Raw genomic sequence first — 14,526 nt, 5'->3', positions numbered from 1 at the left:
TTTTTCACGATTTTTGCTCTTGTGTTCGTCAGCCTCGCTTGCCCAACCTGAAGTGAACTTCTGAAGTCAGTGAAGGCGCTAGGCTGAACTAAGTTACTTCATATTGTTCAAGCTGAAGAGTGAAGTGTCACCATGGTCATTTGTGCGAGTAGCCTCTGCGCTGCGCGGGTTACTTGCTGTATTTTTCCTCTGGACTAGTCGACTGGCTAGGCTGCGCGCGATGAGCACGAAGAAAACTCTTTCTTGCGTGACGAAATACCGCCTGATGCCTTCGAAAGTTTCAAGATACTGGCCAATGTCTTGTAAAGCGTGCCAACTGTGGATTGGTTCTTGGTGTCCCGTGTGAATATACAATAGTCAATAGCAAGAGCGAGGAGGCGCATTGGAGTTTGATGCCGCTCTGCCTCCTACAGTCTTGCTCGAACAAGGAACACATCATCCGTTGCCTGTTGATAGCGATCCTGTGCGCGCTATCACGGCTTACCAGCAGTCCTTACAAGGGAATACCCTCCATGCCTCGAAACAGATCTCCAACGACGGCTACTCGCTACTTATAGGGAGCTGTCCGCCTCTGCAATCCATTCTCAGCTGACAGAGTGACAGGCTCTGAGCAGGGTGCTGACAACTAACTTACTTGAACGTGCTGATAGTAGGTCGCGATAGGTTCAATCTCAGCAAAGACACAGCAGCATGATAACGATGATGGTGTTGTCTAAGCGAAGCCTCCGTATCACCATTGAGAAAGAGCGCAACGAGGAAATCTCTTTATCGTAGTGAAATTTGTGGATGGTTCCGGTAATGACTGAACTAAGGTTGGGGTGACGACCGCTCAGAAGAATGCGCAGGTCACGAAGACAAATAATTCGAGAAAGTCGTTATCTCCGCCAGGCAAGCCCAGCCCCAGCGTGATCAGTTTTCAAGCCATTGACAGTGGCAATGAGCTTCGCAGAATCCATGCAGGGACTAACATTATAAAAGATGATAGGACGACGCTACCTTCACCAGCGCCTGCTGGTCATTTTCGGAATGATAGCATGCGGTGAGTGGCTTTACTATGGGTTTAGGGTTCCTGGAATCGGTGTTTTAGGGCTCCTTTCACTCTGCCAGCTCACATGCCATTCAATCAAATTAATTTGAGTAATAACATCACTGATGATGTACAGTATCGTTTGTGTGATGGTTTTTGTCCACCGCTTGCTGGTGTGAGGGGAGGAGCCGAGGGTGGGGAGGGGTACGAGTTAATGAGTGAGCGTGTGTGATGGTGGGGGTGATAGTACTGGCGTGTGCAGACAGGCAAACCCTCCGCCTCAGCGTTCCTAGCACTCCATTACATCTTCCTGGTTGTATGAATGTGCTTGTAGTGATGGTCATTGCAAAGTGAGACTGGAAATAGGTGGGGAGCGTAAGAGACCCAGACTCACCTCCCCAGGGGTGGTACAGCACCATGGTCTGCTGCGATGTTGATCATTTACCCATGTCCAATTTCAGCAGATCATTATTAGGTGTGGGGCGGGGGGGGGGGGGGGGGGAGAGGATCTCAGGCTCCATGCTTTGTCAATGTGCAGCAACACCTTCGTTAGCAACAGATATACAGCTAGCACAGTAGTCCACATTGGACAAGAAGAACAGCCTAGGAAGGAGATACTCTAGCGAGAAGCACACAAAGATAGCATATCAGTACTTCCACATAGTCAACTGCATGTTGAACATTGAACATGCCATGAGTACTTTGATTGGTGAAACCTGGTAGAGACATGACTGTAACTGAGGAGCTTGTGTCTCCGGGCCTGCATAATCATTCATTGCCCAGTTTGTAGGGTTTTCTGCTTGGTTATCATCAACACTGCTCTTTTGGTCGTGTATGTGCAGCCCATGCAGCGTGCTCTTCTCTTGGCGGTACGCCAGCTCAGGATGGCACGGTGCTGAAAGGACAGAGCAATGCGTACAAGTTCACCTGGATACTGCCCACGTACAGTATAACACAGTGCAACGTGAGAATCTGGGGCTTTCAGCTGTACCACTCTAGCACGACAAACTGTGATTTCATTGTGTCAGTCTGGAACCGAGATACATCGGTCTTAAGGAATAACGAATACGTACTGGAGTATGTAGAACCCAAGGTGACCATGCCGGCCGTATCCACACCTACCCTGTTCAGCTATAACTACACGGTTGGAAACCGGAGGTTAATGCCGTACTCCCGGACTGTCTACATTGGCGTCACAACACAGCAGACAGGATGTCGTGTGCTGGGAAGCTCAACAAAAGCAACTGGTGCGCAATATCAAAATGGGAAGGACACACTACCTAGTGTTTCAAACAAGCGCACCTTTAGTAAAAAGGTGGAAATCGACCTGTCCTTGCGCATGATTTTCAAAGGTAAGCATACTCACTCCATTCTCCCTTCTAAACTCTCAGCTTGACATGCCGGGTTTGTGCAAGGCTCCACCCTGATTTCAATGATTTCTGTTCTTTTCTCCAACTTCCGTTTCTGAAGATTTTGCCTACGTAATAAACACTCTTAGCAAACAACGGTACTAACGCTATTTTTACGGTACTCGTACCTTGATCACCCAAATAGCGTTGAAGCTGCAGCGTAAAAACGCAATGGGGGCTGATTTATCGTTGTGACCAACGGTACGTTTTTTGGCCAAATATTGCATAGTCTGTACGCAGTTCACCTTGTATCGCGCATATGGTGGCATAAATGGTTGTACCGCATTAACTAAAAGCTATTCTCGTGGCAACAGCGTACTAAAAATAGTAATGCTGAGTCGGGTAGCATTTTCTTCGGGTATCGGGTTCGGATAATTTTCCAAGGGTAGCACGGGTACCCGATCGGGTAATGTTTTCATGGTAACACCACAATGCGCCCCTTCCTTTACACACTGGGCAGACATGCGGAGTATTCCATCAATTTGTACACGTGCACTGTACTTGATGTCTTCTGTGACTTCGGGTTTTCGGGTACTATTCTCTACCCGTCTACCCGAAGTCCTCACGGGTAGCACGGGTACCTGACTACCCATGCACACCACTAAAAAATAGCGTGTATCTTGGTAAAGGTCGAGCCTAAATCACGGTATTTTCCCCCTTACGGTAATACCGTTATAACATAACGTTGTTTGCTAAGGGTGTCCAATATCTCCTATCATCACTGTGACCAACGCAGTGATCATTAATGTTACGAGGAGACTAGTAGAACTCTATTGGAGTTCGCCGAGGCTCCTCCAATTAGTATTTCTCCTGCATGCTACAAGCGAGGAGTACACATACTGCTTACTGTTTGAAGTGTTGTCGAAACTTAGCTTAGCGTTGGCCACAAATACTCTGCTTACTGTTTGAAGTGTTGTCGAAACTTAGCTTAGCGTTGGCCACAAATACTCTTGTAAGGCTATGCAGTGTTCCTCTGACAATATGAACGGCTGCTGGACGCGGCAGGTAGTGCACTGTTCATTGAGATGTGACCAGGACGGGTCGAACCTGTTGGGTTTTCACTTTTCAGGGGAGGGCACTTGTGTTCATTGACTAGCTCTGCCTAGATCCTGGTCCCCCATCAGTCGCACCCGGCGGTACCCATATCACGAGATACGTATGGGTCCATTACCCCAGCCACGGAAAGTAGTTCCAATCAGCCGAACAATATTCCGGGCTCTACACACTATCTAAACATTTGCCTGGCCCTATGGTGCATGCTGTGCTTTGGAGTACAGTTTTGGGATTACTGGTGCTGTGTCCTGTACCAAAGCCTGTCTCACATAGAAGCCTGTTTGGAATACAAGCCTGATTTTCAAGATACGCTTTCGGTGCATAAGCCTTGTTTTAGTGTTGACACAGAAATGCCCGGTTTGAACAAAAGCCTGATGTGAATAGAAGCGTAGCACTGAATATCGGCTTCTACAGGAATAAGCTTGTCTTACATACGCGACATTACGGTACTTGTGCTGTGTCATGTGCTGTTGCTTTTTCAGATATCGACGAGTGCGCAGCCACACCATCCCTGTGCACGAACTACACAAACAATGTGTGTAGTAACACATTTGGATCATACAGTTGTGTATGTAAGAGTGGATACAGTGGAACTGGTGGTGCTTCTGGTACTTGTACTTACATCCCAACCACGGTACGAACAACAACACCGACAACAACACCAACAACAACACCAACAACTACACCAACAACTACACCAACAACCACACCAACAACAACACCAACAACCACACCAACAACCACACCAACAACCACACCAACAACCACACCAACAACTACACCAACAACAACACCAACAACAACACCAACAACACCACCAACAATCGCACCAACCACCACACCAACCACCACACCGACAACCACACCAACAACCGTACCAACCACTACACCAACCACCATATCGATCACCACACCAACTACCACACCAACTACCTCACCGACCACCACACCAACCACCACCCCAACCACTATGCCAACCATCACACTAACCACCATACCAACCACCATACCAAACGTCACACCAACCACTATGCCAACCACTATACCAAGTAGCATACCTACTACCGCTACAATGACTACCTCAGCATCACCTACACCAGCCCCAATACCAACTACTGCTGCAGCTAGCGCACCCATGGCCACTTCCCCAGTGACGACAACTCCACCTCCTGCAACAACGCAGCACGATCCTGGATCTATGGATCAAGGAGTATCTCAAGAACCATTGACTACCAACACACATGCAACTACCCACCCTGGCTCATCTAGCGATACCACAACTATTGCTATGACAACGCCTCTCCTTGGTGGACCTGACTCCCTATCATCAACTTCAACATCCACAATACCGATCATTGCCGGTTCTGCAGTGGCTGTTGTGCTAGCAATTGTCGTCATCATTGTCGTTCTGGTCATTCGGCGGCGAAACGAAAGTGTATCAAAAGAGACTGATGAGAAGGCGGCGGAAAGGTCGGATTTGATTGAAGCCAATCGAGCGTCTGGTGGTGACTTCCCTATGCAACACATATACAGTGAAGAGGAAGGTTAGTTTCCTTTCCAATTTAAGTTTTCTCTCCTGCTCACACTCTTGCATAGAGTCCATAGTAGATCCAAAGACCCATGGAGGGTGGTGGCGTTCCTACGGATGTGGAAAACTCGGCCCCAACCGAGTCTCACGAGATCCGCGAAAATTTTCTTAAACTTTCCACTCTTGCAGTTACAACTCGCGCATGGCCACGCTAGACCACTCACATGCAACACATACAGTAACGATATGAAATTGTGCACTACCTGTGTTCTGCACCTCCATGTGTGCGCGCGCGCTCGTGTGTGTGTGCGTGCGTGTATACATGTGTGTGTGTGTGTGTGTGCGTGCGTGTATACATGTGTGTGTGTGTGTGTGTGTGTGTGTGTGTGTGTGTGTGTGTGTGTGTGTGTGTGTGTGTGTGTGTGTGTGTGTGTGTGTGTGTGTGTGTGTGTGGTGTGGGTGTGGGTGTGGGTGTGGGTGTGGGTGTGGGTGTGGGGGTGGGGGTGGGGGTGGGTGTGGGGGTGGGGGTGGGGGTGGGGGTGGGGGTGGGGGTGGGGGTGTGTGTGTGTGTGTTGCCAGCTAGTTCGGTTGGTGGGTACACTTATGCCAGATAGTGTTGGGCCTGTTGCCAACGGGCTCGGCTGCTTGAAGGTGTATTGTTGTACCTACCACCTTTTTTGGTTTCAGGGTTCATATACTTTCTATTTGAAGTATACATACCTGTTAACTAGGGGTGAAACGGTTACCCTTTAAGGTTACGAACGGGTACCTGGCTTAACGGGCGGGTTATCGGGTACCCTTTAGCAGCCAATAGTGACAGTTACTATACATTTTGTGCAAGGAGGACATGCAAAGTCATGCCATTCACAGCAAGTGCACTACAACGCGACAAGCGCAGCATGCGCACGTACTGCGCTACATTCAAAACAGTCAAAATTGTCTAATTTAGCAGGATCGAACAAGCAACAAGACATTCAATCTGTACATCAAATTGAACAACTGTGCAAATCAGCTAATATTACCGTACTGTACCGTCGTACACGACTAACGGGTACTCGTTTGCTAACGGGTCAGCAGCTAAACAAACGGGTACACGGGTACCCGGATCACCCCTTTCACCCCTACTGTTAACCATGGACTACTTCTGGCTAGATAAACTCTTGTGTAATCAATGGTGCTAGTGAAGCTTTTATCAGATCCACTCTGATTTAGCCACCCACACTAGTACCTAGTATTACCTTCACTGGGGGCAGGGGTACCTGCAGTTGGATCCCGAGACGGATACCCTGATGCCGTCAATCCTTTTTCTGCACCTTGTCCTCACCCACTTACTGAGGTGTGGTGAGCCCATAAGTGGGATCATTTCAAGTCCACCCTAGTTTGGGGATTTCAGGGGGTGTCGGCCGTTGGGTGGTTCAATGGCCAATTGAGTCATATTTCCAAGATTCCTTTTGAGTCTCTCTCCCCTCTCCCGGGGAGACCCACGTGACCAGTTTTGGCAGTGAGCAAGTACAAGTGTGTGTGTATGTGTGTGTGTGTGTGTGTGTGTATGTATGCATGTGTCCTGAATGCATGTATGCACATGCGAGCACATGGGCATTTATGTATAATACTATGTGTTTGTGTGTACATGTGTGTGTGTGTGTGTGTGTGTGTGAGTGTGTGTGTGTGTGTGTGTCACTGTGTTTGTGCGAACTTGGCTTGTTATTCGTTTGTCTTTCAGGAAAGGATTTCGGCGCACATCAGCCTATCTATGAAGAAGCCAGCGCTGGGGCAAAAGGGGAGAATGACTACCACTCATTTCCATTGACAGGACCAGTTTTAATGGTATGATGTACACATATCTAACCATTGTTTTATTGTACTCAACTCGGATGGAGAGCCAAGGATTAAATTTAAAAAAAAAGAGGACCATAAGTTTACAAGTTATCCGTTTTGTCCAACACTAACCTTCCAAGCTGGAAGAGATTTCAGTCAGCCTAACCGTTTGAATTGCCCAGAAGTGCTGCCACTGCTTTTGCTATTGGTGCATGGAGCGATGGGTATACTAAGGTCAAAATGTGTGTGTGCTCTACTTTGAGCTAGATGTAACAGCAGCTCTACTTTGAGCTTCAAACCAAATGTTTCGAAGCCAGCACTCCTAAGCCCAAAGATACCTCTGTGTCTACTTGCGGCTTGTGCGAGGGAGGGAGCTAATGAACTAGGAGCAATGGTTGAGAGGATGGATTTTCACTTTCAGCTACTGATCTCTATGTTGATTCGACTACATGCTTCGCATTGTTCTACTGCAGAAGAAGAGGAGACGTGGAGCAGCAGCGCCAAGCGAGTACCTGTCCCCTGTTGACAGTAACACTATACTGGATGACAGCAGCAGAGTGGACGAAGTCTATGAATATCCCATCGACCTTGATCCTGGTTCTGGTGATGGTTGTGCTGTTGATAGTACGTTGGCACGTGTTGGTAGTAGCGCTATACAGCATGACAGCAGCAGGGATTATAAAGACTATGATTATCCCATCGATCTTGATCCTAATGATGGTAGTGGTAGGGGTGATGGCAGTACGTTGTATCATACACTGGAACCTTTGGACCAGAACCATGGGGAGGCAGAAGGACAAGCTACCAGCTACAAGCAAGCGACAAGTTTGAGTCAAGTCGATCAAGAGCCGTTACCCACTGCTGACCAGGGTATCTATGTAAGTGCACTACATACTGAAGAAAAAAGTACATGTAGAACAGTGCACAGTGCGCACTCTGCACTGTGCACTCTGCACTGCATGCTATGCACTGTGCACTACGCACTGCATGCTATGCACTGGGCACTACGCACTGCATGCTATGCACTGTGCACTACACACTGCATGCCATGCACTGGGCACTCTGCCCTGTGCACTACACACTGCATGCCATGCACTGGGCACTCTGCCCTGTGCACTACACACTGCATGCCATGCACTGTGCACTACACACTGCATGCCATGCACTGTGCACTACGCACTGCATGCCATGCACTGGGCACTGCACACATTATGCAATGGTGCACTGTGCGGTGCACAGTATACCACTGCACTACTGCACACTGCACCACTGCACAACACTGCACAACACTGCACACTGCACAGCACTGCACAGCACTGTACAGCACTGCACAACACTGCACAGCACTGCACAGCACTGCACAACACTGCACAGCACTGCACAACACTGCACAACACTGCACAACACTGCACAGCACTGCACAACACTGCACAACACTGCACAGCACTGCACAGCACTGCACAACACTGCACAGCACTGCACAACACTGCACAACACTGCACAACACTGCACAACACTGCACAGCACTGCACAGCACTGCACAACACTGCACAGCACTGCACAACACTGCACAGCACTGCACAGCACTGCACAACACTGCACAGCACTGCACAGCACTGCACAACACTGCACAGCACTGCACAACACTGCACAGCACAGCACTGCACAGCACAGCACAGCACTGCACAGCACTGCACAGCACTGCACAGCACTGCACAGCACTGCACAGCACTGCACAGCACTGCACAGCACTGCACAGCACTGCACAGCACTGCACAGCACTGCACAGCACTGCACAGCACTGCACAGCACTGCACAGCACTGCACAGCACTGCACAGCACTGCACAGCACTGCACAGCACTGCACAGCACTGCACAGCACTGCACAGCACTGCACAGCACTGCACAGCACTGCACAGCACTGCACTGCACAGCACTGCACAGCACTGCACAGCACTGCACAGCACTGCACAGCACTGCACTGCACTGCACAGCACTGCACAACACTGCACAGCACTGCACAACACTGCACAGCACTGCACAGCACTGCACAGCACTGCACAGCACAGCACTGCACAGCACTGCACAGCACTGCACTACACTGCACATTGTGCACTGCACAGCACTGCACAGCACAGCACTGCACAGCACTGCACAGCACAGCACTGCACAGCACAGCACTGCACAGCACTGCACAGCACAGCACTGCACAGCACTGCACAACACTGCACAGCACTGCACAACACTGCACAGCACTGCACAGCACTGCACAGCACTGCACAGCACTGCACAGCACTGCACAGCACAGCACTGCACAGCACTGCACAGCACTGCACAGCACTGCACAGCACTGCACTACACTGCACATTGTGCACTGCACAGCACTGCACAGCACAGCACTGCACAGCACTGCACAGCACAGCACTGCACAGCACTGCACTACACTGCACAGCACTGCACTACACTGCACATTGTGCACTGCCTACTACAGACTACACACTGTGCACACCACACCCACACACACCGTTCCTTATCATTCCAATGCGCTATGCAGTGCATTGCCTCATGGAAATGATAGTAGATAGCTTCAATCATCAGCCATAGAGGCCAGGGATATGGAGGAAGTGGGAGGTGAGATTATTTTGCTAAAGTGTACTCCGATGAATTAATTTTTTTCTACTTCCGACACATGGGCATGATGGGGTCAGGCAGAGAGCGCATGTGTCGGAGGTGGAACAAATTCATTGATGACCACGCGGAAAGCTGCTTCTTACCCTCCTGTTATCAAGTGAAGTGTACTCCCTGCTAACACACACAATGCTGCTCAATGAAATCAGATCGTGTGATCTTGAGTTGAGTACAACCTGGGCACTCTGCAACACTAGACCTGCAAATGCTAGGATTCCCTCTCGTTCATGGCGCAAAGCCGGATCACTCGATCGGATTTCATTGAGCAGTAGATGCAATGAGTATCTGGTTCACTTTCTCATGCGCTGAACTTGCAGTCAATGATAGGAATTACTGGTGCACTTCAACAGTGTCAATGCGCCTTACTCTGATGTGTGTATGCAGCCGGAGGCCCCCTTGATCAAGGCCTTTGGGGAATCCCTCAAATAATGATAATATTAAATATAATTATTATGGAACCGCTCACAACTTTGTAGAAGTAAAAATAATATTCATCACTATACCTTGCCTGCAGGATTCTATAGCTCCACGCGTGAGGGATGACGAACAGCCGTATCAGGAACCTCCGGGGTCTGTTGAAGAGCTGTACGCACACCTGCAGCAGCCAGCCTATCAGCAAATCACTCGATCGTCCATCACCATTGGCAAAGAGCTTGGGGCTGGGTAAGTCACTATCTGCTGTTATGTTAGTACACTCATACCTCTCTTATCCGGACCTCCAAGTTACGGGCACCTTGGTCTACCGGGCACTCTGTGGATGAGGTTTAGTGGAAACATTACTATTCTTTTGCCGATAGTTGTGGAAGTAGTGACGTTATAACTAGTCATGCCAAATCTGTGGTCCTTCCCCATCAGAATGACTGTATGATTGTGATATATTTGGGGGGGGGGGGGGGGGGGGGCGAATACCACCGGTCTCTCTTCCTCTGGTTGCTATTCTCCGAGTTCAGTGTATGTACATGCCGGAGTATGGTTGACCAACAGGTGCAAGCCAGCGTCCGGCTCGGACCTGGGCTAATACCTGTGCAGGATCATCTAATTCTGTTTCTTTTGTACAGACACCGTTATGCTATGTGGGCCATATGCCTTATTCTTGGGGGTGCATACCCCTCCCCCGCCCCCCCCCCCCCCTCCACCACAACCGGTTTTCTATGTTCCATGTTCCGAGGTTACCTACGGGAGTGTGGTTGAACGTTGTGTGTAAATCTGTATCCGGCCCGGACCTGGCTTAGTACCTGTGATATGACTATCACAGTTGTGTATCATTGCTTTGCCAGGGTGTCCTAAACGACAGCACTGGACATCTCATATACACTCACTGGAACATATGCACGAGCTAAGTACAAATGGCATGGACAGGTTTTGTGTATACTTTAATAAGATACCGGCTGGATACTGACCATAGGTTTTGTTCTACACCTGTGCTGGCATGTCTGCAGGGAGTTCGGTGTCGTCACAGTCGGAAAGCTGTCAATGGTGAGGCACTGCTGTGGATATGATCACCTAGCATTCCCGTGTGATTGCTCTAAAATTGGAGCAACCATAGGCAAGCTCCATAGCAACTGATGTGTAGGATTGATGAACCCACTGTGTTGTGCTGTCACGCTCTACAGGTTTGACCAAGTGTAGGGAATAGAGCCTTTAAATTAGTGATGTCTGCCACAGACCCAGATCCATTGCTGGAGGACCGTATCACCATAATACCATGCTACTCTCTGTTGCGTTACTGCAACAGCACTAAAGGATAAATGCCCACGCACACTCTCTCAGTCCAACACAACCATCGCACTCCGGTAGGAATTACAAACTATACTTGATGAAGACAGAAGGAGAAGTGGAGAACACAGGGAACAGAGTAGGCATGTAAACAGCACAGGCACGCAACAGTTACCGCTGGTGCATGCGAGGTGCATGTGCGTACGCGAAGGTGTGAAATAGGAAGCGGGGTCAAGTTACATATGGATGCACTATGCCAAATATATAGGCACAGGTAGGTGACTGTACACTCTCAACAGCAGGAATATCAGCAGCAGCTGCTGAAGCAGTAGTCGGAGCAATGGTCGGAGTTGTGGTAGTTTTTGGCCTTCTTAAGTACAACTTGAAGTATGCCCTTACTTGGCGATCTTGGGGCACACTGTCTGAGTACACCTAGCATGTGTGTGTATGTGTGTGTGTGTTGTGTGTGTGTTTGTGTGTGTGTATGTGTGTGTGTGTGTGTGTGTGTGTGTGTGTGTGTGTGTGTGTGTGTGTGTGTGTGTGTATGTGTGTGTGTGTGTGTATGTGTGCTTGCAACGCCATGCCAAATATTGTTGACTTTGCGATTTCTCTCTCTTCTCTTCTCTCTTCTTGTCGTTGTCTCCCGCTTCTGGGAGCGGCGTGGCCCTATAGGGTAGCTGTACATAGTAGTAGTAGTAGTAGTAGTAGTAGTAGTAGTAGTAGTAGTAGTAGTAGTAGTAGTAGTAGTAGTAGTAGTAGTATGTGTGTGTGTATGTGTATGTGTATGTGTGTGTATGTGTATGTGTATGTGTGTACGTGTGTGTGTATATGTGTGTGTGTGTGTGTGTGTGTGTGTGTGTGTGTGTGTGTGTGTGTCTGTCTGTCTGTGTGTTTGGATTTACAATGTAAATGTTTAGATGGGTCAACATGTTCCTGTGGCAGTAAAGATACTGAAGGTGTCCAGCGTGGAAGCCAAGAAAACACTGCTACAAGAAGCGGCCTTGATGGGGCAATTCTACCATAGCAATGTTGTCAGGCTGGTTGGCGTGGTCACACAGTCAGACCCAGTAAGGTTCCCCAAGTTGCTGTGTGTAAAGTTGATGGTGATAATGTGTCATTACGCTACGCTAAACAACAGAACTACAAGGCACAGAGCTAGTGCGCTGCCTTGTTGTTCTGTACAATACACTATGTACAGTCAACTCCGCTAATAACGACTGCGGATATAACGACAATTCGCGACTAACGGCAGAATTTCCATGCCCAGAGCAAAGTCCCATCCAACTGTAATACATATAATGAGACTTCGGGTTTAAGGACACTTTGCGAATAAGGACACTATTCTGATGCCCCGCCGAGTGTCGTTTTACGCAAAGTTGACTGTATAGCTTTGTTAGCCATAATTATTTACTTTCCCTATGGAAGAGGCCAGGTGGAAGTTGACCGCCTAAATGTCTATCAGGCACGTAGCACCGCCGTTGGAGGTCCGGCCGGAGGGGTATCCCCCGGGAAATTTTTAAACTAGGGTGCAACATCCTGCATTCTGGGCACCTTTGGCATTATGAACTTAGAAGTTGCGACTTCGGCGGTAATAGTCATGAAGTTGATTGTTCCAACTAGGAACACACGCACGCTTCTTGCCGAACTTGACACTTGACTGACTCACGACTGCCATCCGGAAGCGAGCGAGCGAACGTGTGTTCCTAGTTGGAACAATCAACTTCATGACTTTGGCATTATGTTTTTAAAAAATGTCCGGCCAAAGCCGGAGCGGCCGGACCAGCTGCTGTGCCCCTGTCCATTGAATGCGCAGTGTGCTGGTGAGTATGTGCGTGTTCATGTGAGAAAGGTGGTGTATTCTGCACATTGTCTGCACATTGTCTGCACATTGTCTGCTAGCGCTCATCCATCACCTGTCTTGTGATTGGTGCCGTGGTTTGGCAAATCAGAATGTGTTAGTTTATGAGCGCTTCTGTGCTGGAATTGTGCCTCAATGGTGCAACCCAATGTTGCGATTAGGCAATCCTACAGTGTATCTATTTCGCTGGCTTGAGGGAAAGGATGCAAATGGGAAAAGTCTGAAGAAAAAACTGACTGTCACCAGCAGGACTCAAACCAGTGACCCTCGCTTGAGGCCAGCTAGTATTTTGTAGGACTGTGTGTGTGTGTGTCTGTGTGTGTTCCTATACTCTAAACAAATATTCGGCACATGTCTATTCATCCATTTTCAGCTATTTTCGGCCTGGTCATGTTTGGCCGGAAATTTGTTGCAGCCAAAATGTTGTTTTGCAAGGTTCAGTGTGACAGTGTATACAGGCAGCAGCAGTACAGACCGAACATTTGATGTAGCTGAAAATCGGTTTTAGCCTTGGGAGGCCGAAATTTGAATGGGCCGAAAATCTGTAGACTTGCATTACTTCAGAAGTACGTGCATACGTGTGGTGCCGGTGATGCTGCTTACTCTCCTTCCAATCACACATGCTCTCGAACTGCCACTTTCTCTGTCTCTTTTGATCAATCAATCTATCAATCTGTCTCTCAAACGTTCAAACAATAGATCTCCCCCCCCCCCCTCTCTGTCTCTGTCTCTGTCTCTCTCTCTGTCTCTGTATCTCTCTGTCGTTCTCTGTCTCTCTCTCTCTCTCTCTCTCTCTCTCTCTCTCTCTCTCTCTCTCTCTCTCTCTCTCATCTCATTACAAAAATTCTGCGCTTTTTCTCCATCTGCGCATAGAATCTAGACTGACAACCTGCTTGTTAAATCATGCACCTGCTTTCAGGCGTAAAAACCCTGTTGTAGAGGTTTCAGTTCTCATTTGTTAGACTTACCTGTCTTTATAAATGTAACTTACTCTCTCTCTCTCTCGCCCCCTCTACCTCTCTCCCTCTCTCTCTCTCTCCCTCTCCCTCTCTCTATCTCTATCTCTCTCTCTCTCTCTCTCTCTCTCTCTCTCTCTCTCTCTCTCTCTCCCTCTCTCTCTCTTCCTCTCTCTCCCTCTCTCTCTCCCTCTCTCTCCTCTCTCTCTCTCTCTCTGTCTCTCTCTCTCTCTCTCTCTCTCTCTCTCTCTCTCTCTCTCTCTCTCTCTCTCTCTCTCTCTCTCTCTCTCTCTCTCTCTCTCTCTCTCTCTCTCGCGCGCTCGCTCACTCTCTCTTTCTCTCTCTGTCCTTATCTTCAGGTGATGGTAATCCTGGAGTTGATGTCGGGTGGGAATCTTCGCAGCTACCTCCATCAGCTCATGCCCAGTAAAAGTCCGGTAAAACAGTGCGCACACTCGACTGTGTCCATTAGA

The 14,526-nt window shown here is 48.7% G+C and overlaps 1 protein-coding gene across 1 annotated transcript in view; it reads left to right on the top strand.

Moving 5' to 3' along the window:
• Positions 1–4,334: 4,334 nt before the first annotated feature.
• LOC135824228 (uncharacterized) overlaps positions 4,335–14,526 on the top strand; it is a 10,403-nt gene continuing 211 nt past the window's right edge. The window contains exons 1-7 of the mRNA XM_065336959.1: positions 4,335–5,033; positions 6,741–6,844; positions 7,309–7,713; positions 10,038–10,186; positions 10,963–10,999; positions 12,157–12,306; positions 14,413–14,490. Of these exons, the coding sequence (XP_065193031.1) occupies positions 4,460–5,033; positions 6,741–6,844; positions 7,309–7,713; positions 10,038–10,186; positions 10,963–10,999; positions 12,157–12,306; positions 14,413–14,490 (1,497 nt within the window). The 5' untranslated portion in view covers positions 4,335–4,459. The remainder of the gene's footprint in view (positions 5,034–6,740; positions 6,845–7,308; positions 7,714–10,037; positions 10,187–10,962; positions 11,000–12,156; positions 12,307–14,412; positions 14,491–14,526) is intronic.

This window comes from Sycon ciliatum, chromosome 9, assembly GCF_964019385.1.
Source record: "Sycon ciliatum chromosome 9, ocSycCili1.1, whole genome shotgun sequence".
NCBI lineage: Eukaryota > Metazoa > Porifera > Calcarea > Leucosolenida > Sycettidae > Sycon > Sycon ciliatum.
This window is presented reverse-complemented; position numbering and strand designations above follow the sequence as displayed.